General features: G+C 40.8%; 1 protein-coding gene across 16 annotated transcripts in view; it reads left to right on the top strand.

Annotated features, from left to right (window-relative positions):
• slc8a1b (solute carrier family 8 member 1b) overlaps positions 1–23,543 on the top strand; it is a 112,045-nt gene extending 88,502 nt beyond the window's left edge. For 3 of the 16 annotated variants that reach the window (XM_070915470.1, XM_070915471.1, XM_070915474.1), the window contains exons 5-10: positions 3,270–3,418; positions 6,197–6,296; positions 16,847–17,032; positions 17,365–17,454; positions 22,827–22,930; positions 23,199–23,543. In XM_070915470.1, coding sequence (XP_070771571.1) covers positions 3,270–3,418; positions 6,197–6,296; positions 16,847–17,032; positions 17,365–17,454; positions 22,827–22,930; positions 23,199–23,471 — 902 coding nt within the window. In that variant the 3' untranslated portion in view covers positions 23,472–23,543. Of the gene's footprint in view, positions 1–2,153; positions 2,172–2,584; positions 2,611–3,269; positions 3,419–6,196; positions 6,297–16,846; positions 17,033–17,364; positions 17,455–22,826; positions 22,931–23,198 lie in introns of all 16 variants that reach the window. The other 13 variants (XM_070915486.1, XM_070915482.1, XM_070915477.1 and 10 more) reach the window with 11 other exon arrangements.
• The last annotated feature ends 764 nt before the right edge of the window (positions 23,544–24,307 follow it).

Here is a 24,307-nt window from a genome sequence, read left to right as displayed (position 1 = left end):
GCCATCTTTAAATATGAGGATAATGGCGTACATTTTCAGCGTCCCCTGGAAGGCATTCGTTGTGTTGTACAAAAATGCCAAAAATAGTTGAGGAAAGAATGGAAAAAGGGATTTCAAAGAGAAGCCCCCCAATTCTAATGTCGGACAGGTGTAAGGACAGGGAACATGAAGATATTCAACCATCTGACCAGCAGTTCTGATCGAGTGTACTGGCTCCTTAATCTCTGACTCTAATCTAATTGTTAGAGCGTTTGCTGTACTGCCAGCAGCCACTTTCAGACCAGAATATCTGTATGACACACACCCTGAAGATTTGTGCTTGTTGAGGAAGGAATGGACAAGAAAACTAATGACAAATAGTTAATAATCCTCTTAGAGGGGTATGATGGCAGACAAAGTAGATTATGAGCAGTGCTCTTAAATTTAAAAAGAGCTAATGACGCTATTAATGAAAAGATGCTACCAATTGTCTTCACATGGACTCATTTGTTCACAGTGAAAATGCCAAGGCAGCAGCATTCATTTGACAGCTATGTTGTCAAAGTTGTTTTCTCCGGCAGTTCGCCAAAGCTCATTTGAATTGAAACTATATCAGGAAAGAGGGAAAGAAGGAATTAGAGAGACTGGCAGAGAGAGAGAGGGATGAATGCAAATTGACGGTTTTAATACCGAGAAGCAGTGACAAAGATGAGATGACAGAAGGTAGATCAAAAGGAAAATGAAGATTAAGAAAGAAGGAGAAGGGGTTAGAAACTGTTATGTAACAAAGAGACAGGTATTTTGGGATGGAGGTAGATTATATCCTACTCAAATTTCTTGTCCGCCTGTTTAAAGATGCAGAATACGCAGTTATTATGATGATATTATGATTAAGTAGAAAAAAAGCACTCAATTTGGGAATAAATGTAATTATCCTTTAATGCTGAATTTCCCAGTGTAAAGCAATATTTCTGTGTATATGCTCTGGCTGTGAAGCACATTGAGTTATATTTAATTGAATTGAGCTGCAAAGGAGCAGAGAGAAGGACACCAGAGGGGGGAAAAAATCTAAATGATAAATGGTACAGACAGCAGCTTTGACAGGAAGTAGCATTGTACTCTGCAACATTCAACCTCTGTCAGGTCCATTTACACACACACACACACACACACACACACACACACACACACACACACACACCGAGGGAGTGCAGCTAACAAGGATACTGCCCGGTCATGTTCATACCACATGAGGCTTAATGTAGGCTGTTAATTTAGTTCATTAAATCACCATTACATCATGTGTAATGGTGTGTGTTTGTGCATGTGTGCGTGTAAGTAAAATCTCACCATGCTGTTTAAGTGAAAATGTCATCTTTTTAGTGATTTTTCAGAGCAAACCATTAAAAACGATTTAACACAACAATTTAACTCATTTGAAGAGCTTTAGACTTTTATAACTGCAATCTGTGTGTAATATGTAAAACAAACAACAAAATACAGGCTATTAAATAGCTCTTAATTGTCACTGTGGTTCTAACGTTGTCATTAATGTGATTAATTTCTGTCAAATCAAGTGGTCTCTTTAAATGCTCTATTGATCATGCTGTAACCTTTGCATCAATTCAGACCATCAACAACAAATAGTTATTTTAATCGATCATCATTTAACAAAAAGACCAATCAATAGCAACAGCGGCTCAGAACTAGACTGATCAGACTCTCAGAAGACATTAACCACACATTAAGCGATAGCCAAAAATATATGGACTATATATTTCTCTCTCTTTTGAGCACGGATATTTTCTCAAAGGATATCTGATTCACGGAGCAGATGTGTTTGTATGCGATAGCTGGAGAAAGAAAAACATGTAATATTAATTACATGGACTTAAATTAATTAATATGGACTTTAAGGACCTCTGTTTTGTTGGTGCCTGGGAGGCTGTGGTTGCTGCCGTCGTGCGTCATGCAGCCACAATGCCAAACTGTGCTTCTTGCTTATGATGGAGTAAAAGTTTGACGAAAATGCTCCTGGCAGAAATGTGCATGCATGTGTGTGTGTGTGTGTGTGTGTGTGAGTGAGCTATACGCTCCATGCTGTAACTCAACTGAGGGGAACAAATGACCAATGAGCTGATGGAGACCCACAATGCACTGCATTATAATGGAAGGCAATACCATGGATAACCGTTCCCCCATGGAAAATTTGATCATGGCCTTTCTCTCCCTCTCTCTCTCTCTTTGATCCCGGCAGTGAGTTCAAGCTCTACAGTGAATCTCAATTACTGACACACACCATAAAGAAAAGGGGAAAAGAAGACAAGGGAAAGGAGAGGGGGTGCGTGAGAAACAGAGAGACGGGGATAATGAGATGATAGAAGAACTGGAAGTATATTTTCATTCATAACTATTGAACAGTGTAAACCTAATTATATAAGTTGAAACATCTAGATATTAATTTAACACAAAAGTGGATGCTAGAGGTGGAAATTCAGTGGTTTGTTCAGTTTAATTCAAAGATTCACTGTCTTTAAACCAGAAAGTAGCGCAGTCAGTGAGGCGAGCTCCACTGTTAAAAGCTACCAATTCGACAATGATTCAGTTCAGTTTGAAGCTTCACTGTTGGTTGTTCTGATGGCAATGGTGTCAAAAAGACCAAAATTCACCCAGAACCTGATATCTTGGATGCTACTGTTTCTAATCCTTGTTTATTTCAGCACTGTACTCCAGAGTTTTATAGAATTACAGTGGCCAGATGGATGTTGTCATTACAGTCCATAACAACTGATGCAAATTGACAATTACTGTCCCAGAAGTGTCTACATCTTTATTACAAATGTCTCAATTGCCATTAGTCTGACTCTGTTGAAACTTGACGAGATGACACATATTTTTGTGAGTGTCACAAGACACTCACAAAAATATGTGCCCAAGATCTTTTGTTGGGCATTACATCATTTTTCGTCTATACTCTCACGACTTAATTTGTAATTTCACTTGCTGATTTACTTCTACTCAACTTTCTCTGCCTGGAAACAGTTTTGTTTGCTGCTCTGTCTGTCTCATTATTCCCCAATATCTCTAACATGACCAAAACCCGATTGGCCTGTTTTATATGTTTTTACCTGTGTTGTTATTTTAATGTTTATACTCAGGACTCCCTGGAAAGCAGTATTGACACAAATCAAATGGATTATCCCGGTGAAATAAAGTAAAAGTAAGTCTGCAAGGCCTGCTGCTGTCCTGTTCTGACACTGCAAGTGGTTGCTGTCTTGTGGTGTTTTCAGAGGAAGAGCAGAAGGAAGAGGAGGAGGAGGAAGAAGAACCCCTGGCAGGAAAAGATGAAGAGGAACGGCGCATTGCAGAGATGGGCCGTCCCATGCTGGGAGACCACGTCAAACTGGAGGTCATCATAGAGGAATCATACGAGTTCAAGGTAAGAGAGGGAGTGTGTTTGTGTGTGTGTGTGTAGTCAGATAAATGAACGTTACAGGGCTGATTATTAACGTACTACGTTTCCAAAAATCTGTATTTTAGTTGGTAAATTTCTTGCTCTCCAAAACACACGAGACAAAACAAAACCTGCCATATTAGCACTGGCCCCAGTTTCTTTATTAATGAAGACAATTGTTTCCCATTAACTTCCACCAAATCAAGTGACCTCACACTGACCAACTCACTTAGTTTGTTGTTATGACAACGTGCGCTCCGTCCTGTTTCTGTTTTAATAAGTAATCCAAAAAATGAGTACACAACCCAACAACACGACACACACGACCTTGAACAATGGGATGATTTCGTTACACAAAGGTGAGCCATTGAATCACATCAGCAAACACTATGAATCAAGGACAGTCCACTGTGACTAATAGCAGAATGGGTTTTAATTGCAGTGGTAATGACAATATTTACCACATGTATTACCGATGTATCAAAAGACACGGATGCACACATATGCACACACAACAGTCACCTCCCTCACAGGCTTACAAAGCTTTCCAATACATACAGGAAATGTGTAATCATTGTGTGTGCATCCTTTGCTTGCTCTCCCTCTCCCACGCACTCTTAAGACAAGCGTAGATGTAATTACCATCCATACCACCATGTTACACTGTGTGTGTGTTTGTGTGTGTGTGTGTGTGTGTGTCCACCTACACGCTCACTCTAGACAGACATTTAATAACACCCAGTAATAGCTCGCCACTTGACAGGATGCTATACTTTGTGAAGTAGTTTTGTACATTAAACTGTGTGTGTGTGTGTGTGTGTGTGTGTGTGTGTGTGTGTGTGTGTGGGCATGGAACTGGATCCTATAGTGATCTGAAGTAGGTGCCCATTGGCAGAATGCAGATAGTGGAGTACAACAGTGTGAGAGTGTCTGACATAACAGATTGAAGTATTAAAAGAAAGTTTACTTGGGAGTTGAAAGTTTCCAAATCTTAGTGAATTAAATTCAAACAATAAAACCACTAAATAAATGACAAATAGAGAAAACTGATGAGCATTGGGCAAGTTATTATTGTGCTTTAGTGACAGCTAGTTGTGCCAATAGATAAAACGTTAGAAGTCACACGTGATTCTCCACACAGATTTAAGGTGTGCTCAGACTGAACGCCTTAAAAATTGATTAACAGATTTTTATGCATTTCTGTGTACATATAACCACTGAAAAAGAAAAACAGAGAAAGAGTAGGTATGACGTTTTTGGAGGTTTAAGGGTAAGATGTTTTACAACCGTTATTATAGCCAGCACGAAACCCCAGATTACTGCCATTGTTATTCAATGAATGCATTTGAATTTGCTCTATTATATCTATTTGTTCAGAGCAAAAAGACTTAAAAATGTCAATAATATGACTGAGAAAGAGAAATAATGAGAGAAAAAAGAGATTTATCGTAGTGCCATGAATTATGGGTAAGCATCAAGTCGTTTGTGGCCCTCAGCTGGGTCATCATCCACCCGAAGAGCTTCTGCAGAGACACGTGCACACAGACACAAAAGCACATATGCATTTCACACCAGTCCAGGGAGGTAAAAATAACAGCGTCACACAGAATAAGAAAGGCGATACTACAAAAACCTATCCGAGTACTATTAAATAAACACTCTGCATACAATAGGCAGAGTAAAGCTAGTTGTGTGTGTGTGTGTGTGTGTGTGTGTGTGTGTGTGTGTGTGTGTGTGTGTGTGTGTGTGTGTGTGCATGTGTGTGTCCACAGCAGCAGCAAGGCACTATTTACACCCCTAAGCTCCATTCAACACAATTAGCATCCCAGTTTCTCTCTGAAGTGGAGAGAAAAGGAGAAAGCAATCACCACTGCTGCGCTAATTAGTGTTTGATGTGTGTGTGTGTGTGTGTGTGTGTGTGTGTGTGTGCATGCATGCATGAGTGTTTATTTGTTACCTCAATATGTCATAGTTTCTTCCTTTTGAAGAAAACAACAAAGACATATAAATATTAGGAATGAAGGAGACAAGGAAGGAAATAAAGTAAGATTTAAGTGATAGAGTGGAGGGAGGAGAAAGGGAGAGTGCAGAAGAAAAGAAATGTACAGTGGGCAAAATTGGTTTGCAAAATATATTTGTAAAGTCCTTTTAACTGTATAGATTTTTGTAAAGATGTGTGAAAAGTTAAAAGATTGGTAAATGAATGTGTTCTTCACCCCTAAACCTCAATGAGTCTGTCATTCAGGCTCATGCTGTGCAGCCAAACTATGTTCAAAACCCACAGAAATTTCAGTGTTTCTAAATCTACAAAATATGTCAGGTGGAATGAGTATAAAATGAGGCACATGACATCTGGAATATTTCCATTTGATTGAATGATGCAGCCATAAAAGAAATGGCAAAAAAAACACTGACAAGTTGAACCAGGCTGGTACAGAATATATGTGTGACACTGAGTGGAATAAGAAGATTTGTTTTCACCCTTAAAGTTACTTAAAGGAGAAAACTGTATGTGAGGGGGTTTATCAGTTTATCATTGTAAAAGGAATTGTAATACAACCACAGCAGCAGATAAACACACCCCTTTGTCTCTGTTGGGTTGTATAAGTAGCGCTAGTTTCTCTCAAAATCAAGACATAACCCCCATATTTTCCTGCCCACTGTGACCCCTTTGAAAGGAATTAACATGAAATGATATGACGTCTTGAACTCTCTGGCTGGTGTCTCCCATCTAACCCCTGTTTTTCCTCTGTCCTCTGGCAGAACACAGTGGACAAGCTGATAAAGAAGACCAACCTGGCTCTGCTGGTAGGAACCAACAGCTGGAGAGACCAGTTCATAGAAGCCATCACTGTGAGCGCAGGTAAGGCCACTGGAGAGATGTGTGTGTGTGCGTGTGTGTGTTTATCAGTTTAACAGTGGAGGCGTTGAACTTTTTAAAATGTTACTGTAGTCATCTGAGGTGGCTTGAAGAAGCAGATGTGTGTGTGTGTGTGTGTGTGTGTGTGTGTGTGTGTGTGTGTGTGTGTGTGTGTGTGTGTGTGTGAGAGAGAGAGTGTGTGGCATATAAATTCTTTTTAGTATGTAACAGCTGCAGTTTTATGCTCTGTTGACTTCTATGTGGTCCTCTGCTGTGTTGTGTTCTCACAATCAGTAAAACCAAAACTATCTGAAGTCTCATGTTGAATATGTGTAAAATGAAGTGGGGTGATCTCATGGTCCAGTGGAGTCAAGTGTGTGCATGTGTGTGTGTGTGTGTGTGTGTGTGTGTGTGTGGGTGTTTATGATTTTTAATGGTTACTGGAAAGTGGACTGGCCTGGTTTGATGGTTTGGACATACAAACACTGACCAGATGGGAGATTATGTTCAGAGTAATTGTGTGTGTTTCAGCCTCCACAATGACGGAAGAACAGGGATGTGTGTGTGTGTGTGTGTGTGTGTGTGTGTGTGTGTGTGTGTGTGAGAGAGACAGAGAGAGCATACATGTGAACAGTGAGAGAGAAGGAAACCTGGTGTGAGAGAGAGACCATATATTATGTAGAGATTGACGGAGAGAGAGAGAGAGAGAGAGAGTGCATGCAGTGGGAAAAAGCCATTGAGAAACATGAAACACGTGCAGCGGGAAAACATGAATGCATGCGCAGAGAGAAATATAATACATGGAATAAAAGAATGCAAGTAAGCTGCTTAAGGAGAGAAAACGTGTTGACGAAACAGAAAACAGAGAAAAGAAAAAGAGGCATTTTTTTTTTCTGTTTGACTGCAGAATCTTCATAGTTCATTGGTTAGTAGTGGTAACTTGCCCTCTGGAGGCAGGATGACATTACTGCAGCTCATCAATGGAAACAGGAGAGCGGCAAACAGAGAAAGCACTACTTTGAATAGGAGGAGGTTCTCACTGCTGTGGTTCAGTTCCTGCTTCACCTGTCAGTCTCAACAGTGATGAGCTGTATTTGTTGTCTCCTTCTGGATTTACGGTCTGAGTTTCTGTAGTCTGCGCTCTTTTTCTGTTCATACACACCATTTCCTCTGTTTTTATTGTGCGCTCAGAGCAGCAGGTGTAAAGCTTGTGTAACCTTTGTTGCTGGTTTGGCTTAATAACATAAAGGAATAGTTCAACATTTTGGAGAATACGCATTCGTATTTGCTTTCTTGCCAAAAGTTAGATAAGAAGATTGAATACCACTCTCATATCTGTGCGGTAGTAAGGCCAGCAGCCTGTTCATTTAGCTTAGCGTAAAGACTGAAAACAGGGGGAAACAGTTACCCTGGCTTTGTCTGACAGTTAAAATGGAGCTAAATGTTTATTTATTTGAGTGCAGATAATCGCTGTGAATGCATAGATGGACAAAACAAAATCACCCAATTTGCTGCTGCTCTCTTTGAAACTGTGTTTCTGTTAGAGCATTGTTTGTCTATAGCCTGCTCAATCACTTTAGTGCCTTCAAATAACTTTATCCTATGTGTGTGTGTGTGTGTGTGTGTGTGTGTGTGTGTGTGTGTGTGTGTGTGTGTGTTGTTTGTGCTTTAGTTAGCCAGCCTGTCAGCCAGCCTTTGTTGGCAAGCTGATGCCATTAATGAAAAGGCCTGTCTTCGCTCTCTTATCTGGGATTAGCTTGTCTAGGCTGACAGAGTGCTGTATGTGTGTGTGTGTGTGTGTGTGTGTGTGTACAATAGAGAGCTGTAAAAAGGCAGTAAGTGCAATTTCCACTAAAGAACAGGCTTTTGCTGTGAGATAGTCACACACACACACACATACACACACAGTTTGATTAAATTAAATTCACACAAAGATTGAATATTCCAGGGTTTCACCGTGATATGCCTGTAGACTGTAATGGGTCAACTACAGCACACATATCAGCACGCGCAAATACACACACACACACACACACACATTCACAGACTCATGAAGTTGACAAGCCAAATCAGATCCAAAACCACATCAAACTGGAGGCTGATTGGTTTTTCAGCGCCTTTAAACCTAAAGCTGATTGGATTCGGGGAATTCAAAGTGTTTGAGAGCTGATTGGATGCTTACAGATCAAACTGGCAGCTGATTGGGTAGACAGACATCCAGCTGCAAAACGACTGATTAGGGTAGAAACACATTGCTAGCTAGCAAGTTTATCTGCTCTATTTGTTTATTGAGGATGGGAACGAGAGCAGTGGAAGGAGTCGAGAGAGAACACAATAAGTTTAGAGATGAAAGAGATCAGATGCTTGCTGAGTGAGTTGGAAAACAAAGGTGGAGAGAGGTGTTGATACAGCCGAGTGCATTCATTTTCTTGTATACTATGAAAATGAGTACATAGCACATAGTGTGTAGTATGCAGGACTCAACAACAAAGACTACGTGTGGAGATAGAAGTTTGGTTCGAGGTGCGGGGAGCTGGGATCAATCTGAAATCAATTACATATGTGATCATTACCACCAGCTCCCATTGTGTGGATTTTACCACATTGAACCAAGACTCATTCACACCCAGCATGTTTGTTACATGTTTATTTGAACCCTGTTGCGTTTCCTCTTTTGGCTCAGTTAATTTGGTTAGTTAGCCAACTTGTGTGGCACCAAATAACCTCATTGCAACGCCTGGAAACATAATAATATTCATAAAATTCATAATTAAACACTGTTAGAACAAGTTACAGTATGTGAATGTTTGCTACTGTGTGTTGCTCATATTGAGATGCTTCTTCATGTCTTTTTTTACTGGTATTTACACTAAAGAAGGACTGAGATGACAGTCCAATTATGCTTAGCTTAAGTAGGGATTGTGGCAGACTAAGCCTTATTCAATGTACAGTGCAACACATTTAACTCTCCGTGACTTATGTCATCTTATCTCTGCTGATTAAACTGTAATCAGCAAAGATAAAGATTAAGCATTAAAGGTCCATTTACTGCACCACCTCTCTTTCCATTTCTCCCACACTCTCTCCATGCTCCCCCACTTAATTACCCTCCTGTGGAATACAAATGTGAGCCCATGATGGAGGCAGGAGGAGAAAATGAGGGGGTCTGGCAGTGACATAAGGCCAAGCCAGGGTCATGGATGGATGGATGGATGGATGGATGGATGGATGGGGCTGCTGGAGATAATAGAAGAATTGAAGAAGGTTGAAAGTAGAGGAGAAAAAGAGAGAAAGGGTTAGGTGAAGCTAAGATTTGAGACCAGAGAATCTTCAGGACTTCATTTTCTGGTCTGGTAACAAACCATCTCAAACAGTAACTTAACTTACTGAAAAAAAGAAAGAAAGAAAGGAAAAAGTATGGAAAGTTACTTAAAAAATACCCATTTGATGAATAGGAAAGGAAGGAAGAAAATAATTTAGAGGAAGGACAATTAATCCCTCAACAAAATAAAACGAAAAACAACTAATAATCTCAGACATCTGTTCGAGGAGATCTTGTGCTGTTGTTGTGGACACACCATGTGGACTTGACACACAAACTGAGCACACATATAGCCACACACACACACACACACACACACACACTCACACAATAAGCCCAAATGGAGACACGCTGTAACTTGCCGGCTCATCCCTTCAAACACTCACTGCTGGTTCAAGGGGTTGAACAAGTCCAGAGCGGCTGTCACTGATACGGTGGTGGATTTAATACACACTGATAAGATAGCTTTGTCCAATCTCATCTCTCTCTCTCTCTCTTTCTGGCGTCAGTCTTACTCTCCCTCCCTCTATCATCCTGCCTAACTCTCTCTTATCTCTTCTCAAACATATTTTAAAGTAAAGATTATCACTTTAAAGGAGCCTCAAATATTCCTTCTTCTTTCTCATTGTCTCTCCGTCTAAAATGTCAGATCAAGATCTCGATGTTTAGAAGCCCTCCAGAAATGTCTTTGGCCTCATATATGCTAAAAAAACGTGTTGTTTCTTATCAGTTTTTATCAGTTCAATTAGGGGAAGATTGCAGATTTGGAACAGCTTTTCTTCTAAAATGGCAGCCATGAAAAGGCATTTAAAATCTGCCAAGACCTTCTGGTCTCCACATCATAACACCAATTTGGCACTTACACTGACGTGCACATATGTACACACACATGCACACACACATGCACACAAAATGCTGCCGAGACCATGACATTCATCTCAAAGCAAAGAACCTGAATTTAGCCAGCCATTAAAGCCCTCTGAAATGTCAGTGTGCTGGTGTGTGTGTGTGTGTGTGTGTGTGTGTGTGTGTGTGTGTACACTGACATGTTTTCCCTTGTGTGTCTCTTTGTGTTTGTTGTGTGGCTAATGGAGAACTTTCCCCAGATAAGCTAACACAGAGAGACAGTGAGGGATTATGTGTGTGCTTGTCAATGTGCAGTTGTGCACATACAGTATGTGACAAGCCTGCCAAGCAGCTTGATAGTTTAGAATCCCTAACGCATTTGTTGTCATTTACATGCTATTCTTTTTATCGTATGCAGTGTTTCCTCTTATACTGTATGTACCTTAAAGCATAAGGCTAAATGTTGAAAGAATTACTGATTGCTCTAATCATCCCTCCTGTCCATACAGGTCAGGAAGCAATCCCTTCCTAAAGTGAATACACTTTAAGATACGCGGAGGAAACAGTCCTTGTTCTGCGCAAAAAAACACATTCTGAAGTTTAGCTGAAGCTAGTTAGAGTTAGCAGTTTGAGTTAATCCAAATCAAGTGGGTCGTGTGAATAGTGACTGTGACAGATGGAAGTGGCGTGACATTGTTACAGCACCACTAAAGATCTTTTACCAGGATCACAGTCATAAATTCAGCCAGGACTTGGCTGAGAGACATGGCGGACAACACGCTTGACCCCGACCAATCATAGATTGCTGTCTTTCATGACTTGACTGATGTACATAGGCGATTAAGAAGGAAGACTTCCCAGTATCACTCCACGGCACCAAATGACAACAAATGTTTACCATCATGGTTTTATGAATGAAATAATCAACATTTTTAAATATTATTATACAAATTATATCCAGCTACATAAAAGCCAGCAGTTAAAACGTAAGTACAGAGAGTTGTTGCTGTGATATACAATATATCGGGGGGGGGGGGGGGGGGGATCAATGAAAAGGACATCAAGGGAGAGAGAGAGGCAAGTGAAAAGTGAAAGAAAGAGAAAGAGATTGACTCCACAGTCCACTGATCTCTAATTAGCAAGTCCTCACCACGTTGTTCATCACCTGCTCCTCTGTGTGTTATTTATCAACGTATGTCTGTTTGTGTTGGTGTGTGTGTGTGTGTGTGTCCACGCCCGAGGGAAGAGTACGTAGGTAGCAGGTATTCAAGGAAAATCATTGATCAAAGAAAAATGGAGAGAAAGGACCTTGTAGCATGGAGGTTGCTGTAGCTTACTTTAGTCGTGTTTACAGGAGGATTTAATGCCCGTAAATATCACCTGAATATATGGAAGAGACAGAGAAGTGAAGAAATATGCAGTCCGAGCACATGTTGTGGTCATTTGTACTCTGTGTTTTGTGGAAAAGTGTCAGATTTCTTACTGCTAATTGCTAATTGAACTTGTGCCAAAGCTTCATTTAGCTTTTGCAATGGGCTTTTGTGTCTTTGATACTCACCAGAGAGACCAACAACCTCTTTTTGGCCAAATGTGAGTGTCCCTGCAGCAGCTGTGCTATTTCAGAAAAAAATACATCTTTTCAGTTACTCTCATTCCACTGCTGTTCGCGTCACCACGTGTCTGTCCTTGCTGTGCACAAACTGTAATTTGCATCCTTCAGACTGCGAATGACAATGAATGGTTGACTCAGTGACTGATTATTTAATTGATTTGTTGGCTGGCTGACTGATTGGCTTGTCAAAAGACTCACTGGCTCATTCACTGATGGACTGTGTGTGACAACGGTTCTGACGAAACGTCTGACGGAGCAAAGATAAAACAAGTTTCTGTCCTTGCTGGACAAAACAAGGACGCTGTTCCAGGCTGGCTCGTCTGCATTTCAAAGGTTTTAATGATAAAGTTATAGGAATGATTTTATTTTATGCTGTGGTGTGTGTGTGTGTGTGTGTGTGTGTGTGTGTGTGTGTGTGTCCGAGACAGACAGGATGACAGGACCAGTGGAACATGAATATAAACATGTCTGCACGAGTTCTTAGAGACTTCAGTCACACCGCTGTCCTGTGTCTTGTTACTTTGTTGTGGTATTTGTTTGGTCAAAGAATGGAGACGCGTCTTGAGAAACTGGTTCAGCTTCGGATTCACTGCACAGTGGAGAGAATATGTTTTCATACCGACACGACAGAAGAGGCTTTGAAGGTTGTGGACGTGTCTTCATAAGTGCAGGGGGTTTGTTAAAGGATCTGGTTTCTCAAAATGTGACTCTTATTTCTGTGACTCCAATCATCAGTGTCAAAAAACCATGTTATGTTTGAAGATGCATGGATGAATGACAAGCTGTATTTCTCTACCATGTGTGGGATATTTCCCATAGTGCACTGGGTGTGTGATGTTCTTGCCTCCATTTGGGATTCAGAGTCTGTGTATGTATCACAAATGTGTGTTTGTCTTTTTACAAGCCAAGACACTGTGCTCGTAGGGATACTGTTCCTGTTTTCAAGAGAGTGTGTCTTTTCTGTTGATTTCAGTGTGTGTTTGTGTGTGTGTGTTTTTGCACAAACCCGGTGGCTAGCCGTATGAAGCCTGACGTGAATTACCTCTCTCTCTTCTGTAATGGAAAGTGATTGAAGGGTCATTTTTTGCACAGGAGCGCGTTTGGCCATATCATATTCAAAGCCCAGTGTGTGTGTGTGTGTGTGTGTGTGTGTGTGTGTGTGTGTATGTTTGTGTAAACATGTATGAATGATTCTCACAAGTCCATATCACTTTAAGCACACAGTCCTACGCCCAGACACACTCATGTACACACACCTCGCTTGGCTAGCAGCATTTAAGAATGAGCTGCAGACCACATCTGCCCTTGCCTATGAGAACGCAGCTTCTGGGCACGCTCAGTGAGCAGCAAGAGATAACACACATCCAACACCTCTGGAGGGCAAGAGAGAGAGAGTATTGATTTGTGTGTGTGTGTGTGTGTGTCAGATTAGGTATTTCTTGATGTCAAGTTCATTAGCATGCTAGTGCCTCTCAATAGAAAAGCCTGAGTGAGCAGCTGCCAGATTAGCATGAGATTCTAACCAACTCATATAGATGTCATTTTGGTTTATCTATTGTTGCTTGGGACATTATTCCTTCCTTTTTTTCTACTATTTTTGACTGGGGCCAGAATAAATAACAAAGACCACTGATCTCCCACGCGCAAAATGAAGTGAGGAGACTGTCAACGGCATTTAAAGAGAAGGTTGTAGAGGGATGAGGGAGATTTAGTGGGATGAAGCGAGAGAGTGACAGAGAATATTCAATTATATAAAGGCTATATCAGCAAAATGTGACCAAGGATGAAAAGAGTGCGTAAGATGGAGAGGGAGTGAAAAAAGAAAGAATTACTTTCGGATAACCAGTTTATCAGTATAGCGCCTAACTGAGCGTGGAAATAGAGAGAGAAGAGAGTGTGCAAGTCAGGCATGGAAAGAAAAAACGGCAGATAAAGAAGGAGGGATGAGGGAATATCAGCCAAATAGGAGAGACAGAGAGAGAGTGTGAGAGAAACATTCATGAATGTATTTTTATATATGTTTACACATGCTCAGGTGCTGGATCAGTTTATTTAATCACGCTAACCACACTACCTTTTTCACCACATCTTCTTCACCAGGCATCAACTGGCTAGTGTAACTTATCAGCAAAAAAATGTTTCATTTGTTTTTCCCACAATATCCACAAAGCTACAAAAGCACGACAAAACTTTATGGTTCTGTTTTGGCTCTCAAAGCTCTTAAGGTTAAGGGAAAGATTGTGGTCTTGGCTAAATATTAAAAAACAGTGACTTGGAGAACCAAAACCATGATCTGTCGCTAAACTTAAGTGCTTTTGTTGCCTGACCACACATGTGACTGAGGATGCAAAGTGCTGCGCTTCGTCCCTATTAATAGTGATCAGTACATAAATGTGCCAAGCATCCATAATCCAGGCAGAAGTCATCGAAATGTAATTGGCGAAACAAATTAGTAGTATGTTAATGCAAGTTTACATACAGTTTGTAAGTTACTGAATAGCTACAGCTACATGTCAAATGGTCAGTTCACAAAGCGATGCATAATGAGGCATTTTGTGTCACAGTATGAGTCATAATCACTGGGTGGTCAAAACCGATAGGGGGACTGTCGGACGATACCACAAAAGTTGAATATAGGAGTGGACACAGTTAAAGCCATCGTCATTGGACGACGCTACTATTCTCCTAATGTGGTCCCCCCCACACTGTGATTTCCCCATGGGCGCTCGCGGGGTGTCCACGTAATGGACGCCCACACATGCGGGAAGAGAAAATGAAAAGAAAGAGAGCAAAGAGAAAGAGACCAAGACTGCAATAAAAGAGCGCATATAAACATTAGCAGACAGAGAGGGAAATGGCTCCATTCAGCCTTAACAGACTGTGTGGGAGGGAAGGAGAGCTGCTGAAAGTAAAAAGTGACATAACTCAGGTAGAGTCTTGTTTTATAATTCATTGCCAAGTGTGTGTGTGTGTGTGTGTGTGTGTGTTCCCAACCATAAAAGTGGATGAGGCCATTGCTCTCCGCACTGACCTTCTACTGTTCATTTATACTTGATGATTTGATTTGTTCGAAGTGCTCACCCTGAAAAAGGAAACATTTATTTTTAATTGCATTAAACAAGGTATGTGACCCGAGGACTACTGGCCCTATCAGAGTGCATTAATCTTTGTGTTAACCCGTGCTAATATTTAGTAATTGCACAAAACACAGCCTGGATCTGGCTTGTGACTTGTGCTTAATGACTTAAATATCAGGCTGTCTTGTAACGTTATACTTACAGCAGAAGGTCAGCACTCAAAGTGTCAACAGACGCACCAAATTTGTGGAAACTGCCTGTCTGAGAAACTGCCTTTTTGAGATCATCGTGGTTATAAGTCGAGCTAAGGACAATTCAAGTGTTACGTTTGCTGACGATTTACTGTTTTATTATCTGTTTTGACAGCTTTGCCAAGTATGATGCATTCATGCATTCAATCCCAAATTACATATTTCAAAAGAAGGTGATTTATCCATCACTGAAATAGAGGGGTGCATGTGAGAGATGGTGTCTCAGTTTTTCTTCTCTTGCCTTTCCAAAATAGACATTTCAAGCTAAATTCTCTTTAGGACCTACGTCCAATCAATTAGAATTGCTGCCTGCCATTTTAACAGGGAGTAATATTTAGATAACGATTGTTTCCGAATGTTTACTTTAAAAACAAATTCAAATTCAGTTCGACAACTCCGCTCAGTTTAGGGTGCAGACGTTTTCTTTGGTTGTTTTGAGCATCGAGTGCATCACCAGCTCTTTGAAGGTTAATAGTATGCAGTGAGTGAACGACGCGGGTGAAATCAATAAGAGATCATGGCTTTCCCTGGGATTTACCCAGTCAGCGTTTTTCATTGAAACAGCAGGTTGTCTCGTTTATTCATTCATTCGACTCATTTATAAATGGAGCAGAACAACAGCCAACTACACAGAGGAGTGTAGAGACTGCTAACGCGGTGTGTGTGTGTGTGTTAGTGTGTATCTCTTTCATAAAGTAAGAAAAGTGATTTATATTTCATGTTTCAACTATTTAGCAGAGTATAAACACACATGCACAACAAAGACTAACAGCATGTGTTTGGCTGTAGTCCACGTTCTGAGGCAACCATTAGACTTTGATACTGACATCACACACACACACACACACACACATACACACACACACACACACCTGCAAGTCATTGGGTCAATAATGATGTCAGTCAAATTGAGTCATCTTGTTTCAAATCTCTGTTATGTCGCTGTGTCTGTTAGCGTCTGAATTTCTGTCACTATAAAGTTTAGCTTATAATCTTTCTGTCTGCTGGAGTCCTTTAATCTTTTACACTTCAGATGTGTCTCGGGTCACTCATGGACAGATAATATCAGCTCTTCTTTTCCCAGCAGGGCTAAGTTGAGTTTGTCAAATCAACAATAAAGACTAAATGTGTCCAACACCAGCTTTTAGTATGATTTCCATTTAATGATTTATTTGATCAAGACAAAGTAATGCTGTATTCACATTATAGCGGAAATATTTGCTCAGTAGCAGAGAGCATTTGTCTTCACATTTGTTGTTCACCAGCCGAAACTTTAAGATGATCAGATGTGTCCAGATTCTGCAAGCTGCAAACAGCTTAACCTAAATAAGAACTTAGTGAGCTTATTTGATGCCTGTAAACAGTCACTATTTCGCTCAAGAACTCCATTGCAGGAGAGAACAGACCACCTTCCTCTTTAACCTCTCTTCCCTCTTTCTGCCCAGGTGAGGACGATGATGACGAGGAGTGCGGGGAGGAGAAGCTGCCGTCATGTTTCGACTACGTCATGCACTTCCTCACCGTCTTCTGGAAGGTTCTGTTCGCCTTCGTCCCGCCCACAGAGTACTGGAACGGCTGGGCCTGCTTCGTCGTCTCCATCTGTATGATCGGACTGCTCACCGCCGTCATTGGTATGATGACGGCTCACAAAGACCAATTTTAAATTCTAACATAAACGTAGTTAACACTTTTTAAACTCTATTTGGTCATTAAAAGTCCATAACAGGCAGATGATAACATGTTTTATGACTGGATTCTTTAGATTTTAGAGGTATTGAGTTAATAAATGTCTTTATTTATTTTACAGTAAAGTCTTAGAGTGACGGAAAATATGTTCAAATGTTTATATTTCTATAGTCATCAGGTCAGATTTGACTGGTATTTGTATGTAAAAGGTTTTTAGTGTATGCTTTGATATAAGTATTATTGTGGTGGTGATGATGTCCCTTTCATACTATTACAGGGGACCTGGCTTGTCATTTTGGCTGCACAGTCGGCCTGAAAGACTCAGTCACAGCAGTAGTGTTTGTTGCACTGGGAACCTCTGTACCAGGTGAGTGTGTGTATATACAGTATGTTATATACATGTACTGTATGTTTTCTCTGACGTTGATCCAACTCTGCCGCGGTTTTAATTAACTTAAATATCATGCTATTGGACTTTCTGCCATGCTTTAATCGAAGACCTTTTTCTTTCCACGTTTGGCATTTAGCTTCATAAGGCCTTTATGAGCATTAAACTTCAATTTAGGAATATATTTGTGTTAATCAGTGATCCCCTTCAGGAAATATTCCTTGACATTTGCAATTCCTTGCTTCAGTTTTTATTCCTCCCATGTCCTTTCAGGTGTTTATTCGAGTGAGTCTGCATTGATGAAGGTTTTATAAAAGCCTCATTAAAGTTAGTGCTCTATTAAACAACAATCAAGTAAAACAAATCAACGGTGCAGAAAAAATGGCAGAAATGCACTTAAGGTGTAGAATTTGATGTAAACCGCAATGAAAACAATAAATATCTGTGTGGGAAGATGATTTAACTCAATACAAACTTTCACAAAGAAGATAAATTTCAATATTTGTGTGTTACACCACAGAGGAGAAATAATAGTTAGCCAGCTAATCCAGACTCCTGGTTTTGGTTTATTTTTTAGATTTTATGGTCATTTAATAACAGGGAATGGGCCATCACGCATTACAAAGAAATGACTGTCACAAATTTGGCATCATGATAATATTCTTTCATAGAGGTTTTAGAGGTTTTCTACATGACAGCAATCAAAAATGATTGTGTTGTGACAATCATTCTTCAGTGTGTGCAGTGGTTAAACATCCAAAGACATGACAAAAGATAAGAATGTATGCAGAGCTACAGATGTTTGTCCCTGCTGTCATGCTAAGGGAGTCTTTACCATGAATGACACAGTAGATCCCAGTCTCTCCAGTGCATCTTTATGTGTGAGAGCCTGTTAGAGGAAGCAGTGCAGTCTGCAGACAGCAGCATGGATCATCCTCTAAATGTGAAGAATGGCCGACGACTGCAACGGCTGGCTAAATATGTTTTAACCTTGGCCTCAGTCTCCTGCTTCTGCACACACACACACGCACACACACACACACACACACACAAAGAGAGAACACACATGCAGACACACAGCACATGCTTGAACGCTAAATGTAAAACATACAGACACATAAACAGCTGCGCAACTGTAATTACTATGACAAACAGACTCACACACTCATATATTATACTAATATGTTATAGCTTGAAATAGATTTTGCACACTTGCACACACGCACACACACACACACTCACACACACACACACCTGCACTGTGACCACCATGTGTTATTAGCATAGGGCTATTTGTCATGTCAGGCTCAGGTGGTTTCTATCCTCCCATTAAGTGATCTCAGGGATAAAAGTGATGTATTACATGCTATTTTACACACACACGCACACACACACACACACACACACACAAATATACTGTTTATGTACACATACAGAAAATGTAATATTGAAATATGAAAACACACACAAACAAACAAACAAACAGAAATACACGCTAGCTAACAGTTGCATTTACAGACAAACACACACACACAGCTGCTTGAAACACAGAAATACACACACATGTACGCACAATGTGGAGAGCTGCAGAATGAAAATAAAGTGGTTCAGCCTTTCTGAGGCTCTCAGCCTTATTAACAGAACCTCCCGTGGCACACACACACACACACACACTCACAAAGAAACAGACCTCAAGTTCTGTGACTATTACAGTTAATAAAACCCATCCTGTGCTGTGGTTCCATGATGATTAACCTCGTTTATCACAGTTAGCCAGGCTAACACACACACACACACACACACACACACACACACACACACACACAGAAAGAGAGAGAGAAGGAGATAAGTAGAAAACAACCGGGGTGGGGCTGTTAAAAGAGAATTAGAAACTCAAGAAACTAAAATTTGTTGTTGGTTTGGGATTCTGGTAAAAACCTCTGATGTGTTTACGGTTTATTTAAAGTATATTGTGTATCAGAAAGTCAATAAACACATTTAAACTGAGAAAAATGCACCCTGGGACTCAATGGGATAAACAACAGTTACATAGGGAAGATATAAGTATTGCACAATAAATGTTATGTCCAGACAATATAGCATCTATAAAGGATTAATCGTTACAATGTTTTGTCAATATGATATTTCAGGTCAAATATTAAATCTTTTATATTGACTGACTTTGACAGAAGCAAACTGCAGCAGTGTAAATTATTATGAGGCAAAATTGCCCCTCAACCTCGGGGGCATTAAAGTCATTAAGTGGCATTCAAGTCTTAGGAAGACAAAATGGAGCTTGCTTGAGTTTGCAGACATCCTGGCACAAATCTGTCAGCTGATCCACAGATAATTGGAGAGGACAGCAAAGATGAGCAGGAGGATTCGGGATAAGGGCACATCAAACAAAAAAAATATTTTTGTGTAGCAGCATTACAGACTTTCTCAGACATAAGGAGACTTCAGATAGACTAAATTAGCCAACGGTCATACAAACTACAATTATACTGTCTACTTAAATTTATTAGGGAGTAAATGTAGCTAACTATGATTTAATTATTATGAAACGATTTGTTTGTTAATTTTATTGAGGAAAGAATGACAGTCAAACACAAAAAAGCTAACGGGAGATGACTACCTAGGTTTTGGGAAATTATTTTGGTTCTTTTTTTTTCATTCTATCGACTGATTGATCAGTAATCAAAATAATCATTAATTGCTGCCCCAAATCAAATCATTATTAGACTATTGGCCATTGGTTTTCTGTTTTTGGAAGACCATGTTCACTAATATTGATCAAACTCAGATTTCTCTTCACCAACTCAACACATAACCAAACCATAACATAACATAAGATCAGTCGTCCAACACTTTGGTCCAGAGTAAGATATGTTGAAAAGCTCAGCTCAGACTGCTCTGAGATTTGTTTTGAATATTCAATGTCCCAAGAAGATGATTTGTAACATTTTTTGTAATCCCCTGACCGATTGTGCAGCATCTCCATCTGCTCAAATGTCCCCCTAACCAACAGTTTGATCCATGACAAGGTATCACAAGAACTAAGAGCCAGATATCCTTGAAATGTCCTGTCAGTATTCATGGTCCCAAGAGGATGGATTCTAATGTTTTTGATGACCTCTGATCTTTCCTCTCTCGCCACCACTTGGCAAAAATGTCCACATGTAGAAAGATCACGCATATCACCGCCCCCCCGATGAATCCTTCTATTTTAAGAGGCAAGAAAAAAGGAGAGCAGAGAGGAAGGAGAGGATGTAGAGAGGATGGGTGAGGTAGAAAGAGGAGAGAGAGAGAGATGCTGGTTGATTGACAAGCAGAGGAAAAGGGCAGAACACTCTCCAGGGAGGCATACTCTCACAGAAGGAGCTGCAGAGTGGAACCTGTCTCACACACACACACACACACACACACACACACACACACAGCTACCAAACCCACGCACTCACCCACTCAATCAAGCACACAAGCACTTAAAGGACAACTGACGCACACACACATACACAGGCCTTTGCCAGCTGGTGGAGACATGGCATCAGATTGGACCCAAGTGGCATCATTCACTAACACACACACACACACACACACACTTAAGCCCAGCAGGCCTGTCCTTGAAACTCTAAGGTGTATGGGGAGATTTATCTTTGCTGGACTCTTTCTTTGGCACATTGCCTCTCCCACCCCCAACCTCTCCCCTCCTCAATCCTCTTCCAGCCCTCCCTTCATCCTCTTTTCCTCTGCCAGGTTGGCGGCCACTTCAAGAAAGCCCTTCCCTTCTCTTTTTTCTATACTTCAGTTTTTTTTATCTCCTCTCATTGTATCTGGTAAATAAAAGCAAGAGGACATGAATCACTAACGAAGAGAAGATGGCCAGAAAATTAGCGAGAGAAAAGAGCGCTAACTGGCCATTTGGCTTTTTGCTAAGTCTTTGTGCTCTCAGCGAAGAGCCTATTGTTGAGATTTGGCAAGGTCTCCACTGCTCCTGTCAGTGCCGCGAGGAAGAGCGTGCCTTTGGAGCTGCTGTAGTTTGGCAAGCATGAAACCAGGGGAAAAATTTGGGACTAAGCAGCACAACGCTGATTAGTTGTCAGGCCAAGATTTGTTTGCCCCTGCAAACTGAGATTCAGCCTTGTAAATTATTGATCTTGGACCAAATCCGGCCTGCGCTGGCTGCCAGCGACAGAACACTGTAACAGGATTAAAGATTTGGTTTCTAATTTAAGGTTCCCTGTCTAAATGTGGGGGGGGAAAGTATTTGCATCATGTTCTGTATTAATAATTAAGTGTTCTGCATTTATCAAGAGCGTCCTTTTCTGTCACTGTTCTTCTGTAACTCACAAGTGACTGCATGTCGAGGTCAAGTTCAACTCCAAGTGTTAATCTGGTTTTACTGTAGAATATTCAGTCTGTAACACTTCATTTACACCAAAGAGCACATTTTGTTATTTAGGGCAATGCACTGTGACGCTGCCAAGGCCTCATCTCGCTATGGCTTTTACTTCTCAGTCAACGCTATTAGTTAAATGACAGAACAGTTGTGTAACGGTAGCAATTAAGTTTGGTCTGATGGTTGTAGACGGGGAAAGGCTGGAATCAAGTTTTCTTCCACTGGTGAGGAGGACACAATTAATCCTGATGGTGGCACTAAAGGAAAGGTCATAGTTTCACTGAAGTCAATATATTTATGTCCCATTAGAAGCATTACTGTCCATACAGAATTGCATTCCAACCTGGCCATTCGTTTTGAAGTTATTCAAAATTGTTCCAACTTAATGCTCCAATCAAAGAGTGTGGTTTCTAACTTAAATTCTCTCCTTTGAAGAGCACAATGTATTTCTAATCTTGAGGACGTTATTGGTGAAAAAGATGCTGTAGGACTGTTGATCCTAAGGCAACTTTCTAATGTAAAAATCTGTTTTACATCACAAGAATCTTCAACCTTCACACCTTGATCATCCGTCCGCCAAAAAAAGCTTTTGACTCAATCTGTTATAACATCCTGTTCCTGATTGGAATGGTATAGGGGGTAAACATAAAATAATTAAAACCATGTATAAACATGAAATGTTCTGTGATGTGGAAACTGATTACTTCCCGAAAACAGAGGTGTAAAACATGGCTGCAGTATCAATCCAACCCTGTTTACTTTTCATGTTGAAGAACTGCCAGAATCACTGAAACAGTCCGTGTTGTCTCTCTGTTAGATATTGAAATGAAGATGTTTGCAGATGACCTAATCTAATCTCACCAGAGAAAGAGACTTTGGTGGCATATGTTGATCGAAGATCCAAAGCATGCCCAAATTTGATCCGTCTCCCTCCTTTTCTTTCTCTATCCAGATACCTTTGCCAGTAAGGTAGCTGCTATCCAGGACCAGTATGCGGACGCATCCATTGGTAATGTGACGGGCTCCAACGCTGTCAATGTTTTCCTGGGCATCGGGGTGAGTCCAACTCATTAAAGATCAATTAATTGATTCATGGCTGGTGTAAATGCAGTGGTGCTTATCATACTGCAGTATGTATTTTTAATAATTGATATGATATTTTATGAGTGGTATTCTTTAATACTGCATAGTGAAGAAGAGTGTGACGTACATCACAGCCATCTGTCACCTATAATAAAGTCAATTTTTGCTGTTGTTGCTTTTATTGTTATAAACAGTCACTACCTGACATGTTATTCAGTCTGATTCTGCTGATGCTTGACAGGTGGCGTGGTCCATCGCTGCCATCTACCACAACAGCAAGGGGGCCGAGTTCAAGGTGGATCCGGGCAGGCTGGCCTTCTCCGTCACGCTCTTCACCATCTTTGCCTTTATCTGCGTCGGCACGCTGATGTACCGACGGCGGCCAGATATCGGTGGAGAGCTGGGAGGGCCCCGGACTGCGAAGGTCCTGACCACCATGCTGTTCTTCAGCCTGTGGCTCCTCTACATCCTCTTCTCCTCACTGGAGGCCTACTGCCACATCCAGGGCTTCTAAGATAACAGGAGAAGATGAAGGGAAGGGTGGGACAGAAGGAGAACATGGAGGAAGAAACCAAGGGGAGGTGGATGAATGGATGGATTTGGAAATTAAGGCTGTCTCATTGATCTATCACTCCCTCCCTTTACGCAATAGATTGAATGACGAATGAATGGATGGATGTAAAGATGAAGAAATCAAGGACGCATTAAAGCATCTAAAAAGAGAAAGAAGGAAGTACAGATGCATGGAAGGACAACGACAAACAGGAAAATAGGAGCTAGAGAGATGGATGCTCAGAAGACGGGAAAATGGCAGAAAAAGGAATAAACTTAGGAATACATTTTTGTCTCGACCTATAAATCCAAACCAATCAAGTTGTCTTAAACCCGCCCCCCATTTTAAAATCATAAATCTCACCCCCAAAGACGCAAACACACATACACACAAGAAATAAACACACACAAACAAGAGGAGGAGTGAAATGTTAAAACACACCGACACACCATCACAGCTCCGAGGATGTGTGGCTTCAACAACAGTAATCCCATTAATGCCCCTCCAGGTGGAGCAGTGCTACTCCCGCGTCCCGCTACAGTAACAGGCACGAGACCGAAAAAGTATATCAGTATGTAGATGCATGGCCAGACGATACCGAAAACACAATCAGAAGAAAGCGGATATATTGCCACAACTGTTTAATGACAACAAACTGCGTGTGTGCCGGTGTGTGACCGTGTGTTTCTGTGCTTGTTGGTCAAGATGGTCAAGTACTGTGAAAAAAAAAACGCTTCTCGTTTTGTTGTCGCTGCGTGAGACGGAATATGCTTTCGTATTCGAGGTCTTTTTGACTC

The sequence above is a fragment of the Enoplosus armatus genome, chromosome 12 (genome assembly GCF_043641665.1).
Source record: "Enoplosus armatus isolate fEnoArm2 chromosome 12, fEnoArm2.hap1, whole genome shotgun sequence".
NCBI classification, from domain to species: Eukaryota; Metazoa; Chordata; class Actinopteri; order Centrarchiformes; family Enoplosidae; genus Enoplosus; species Enoplosus armatus.
The sequence above is the reverse complement of the archived record's forward strand: the minus strand, read 5'-3'. Positions and strand labels throughout refer to the sequence as shown.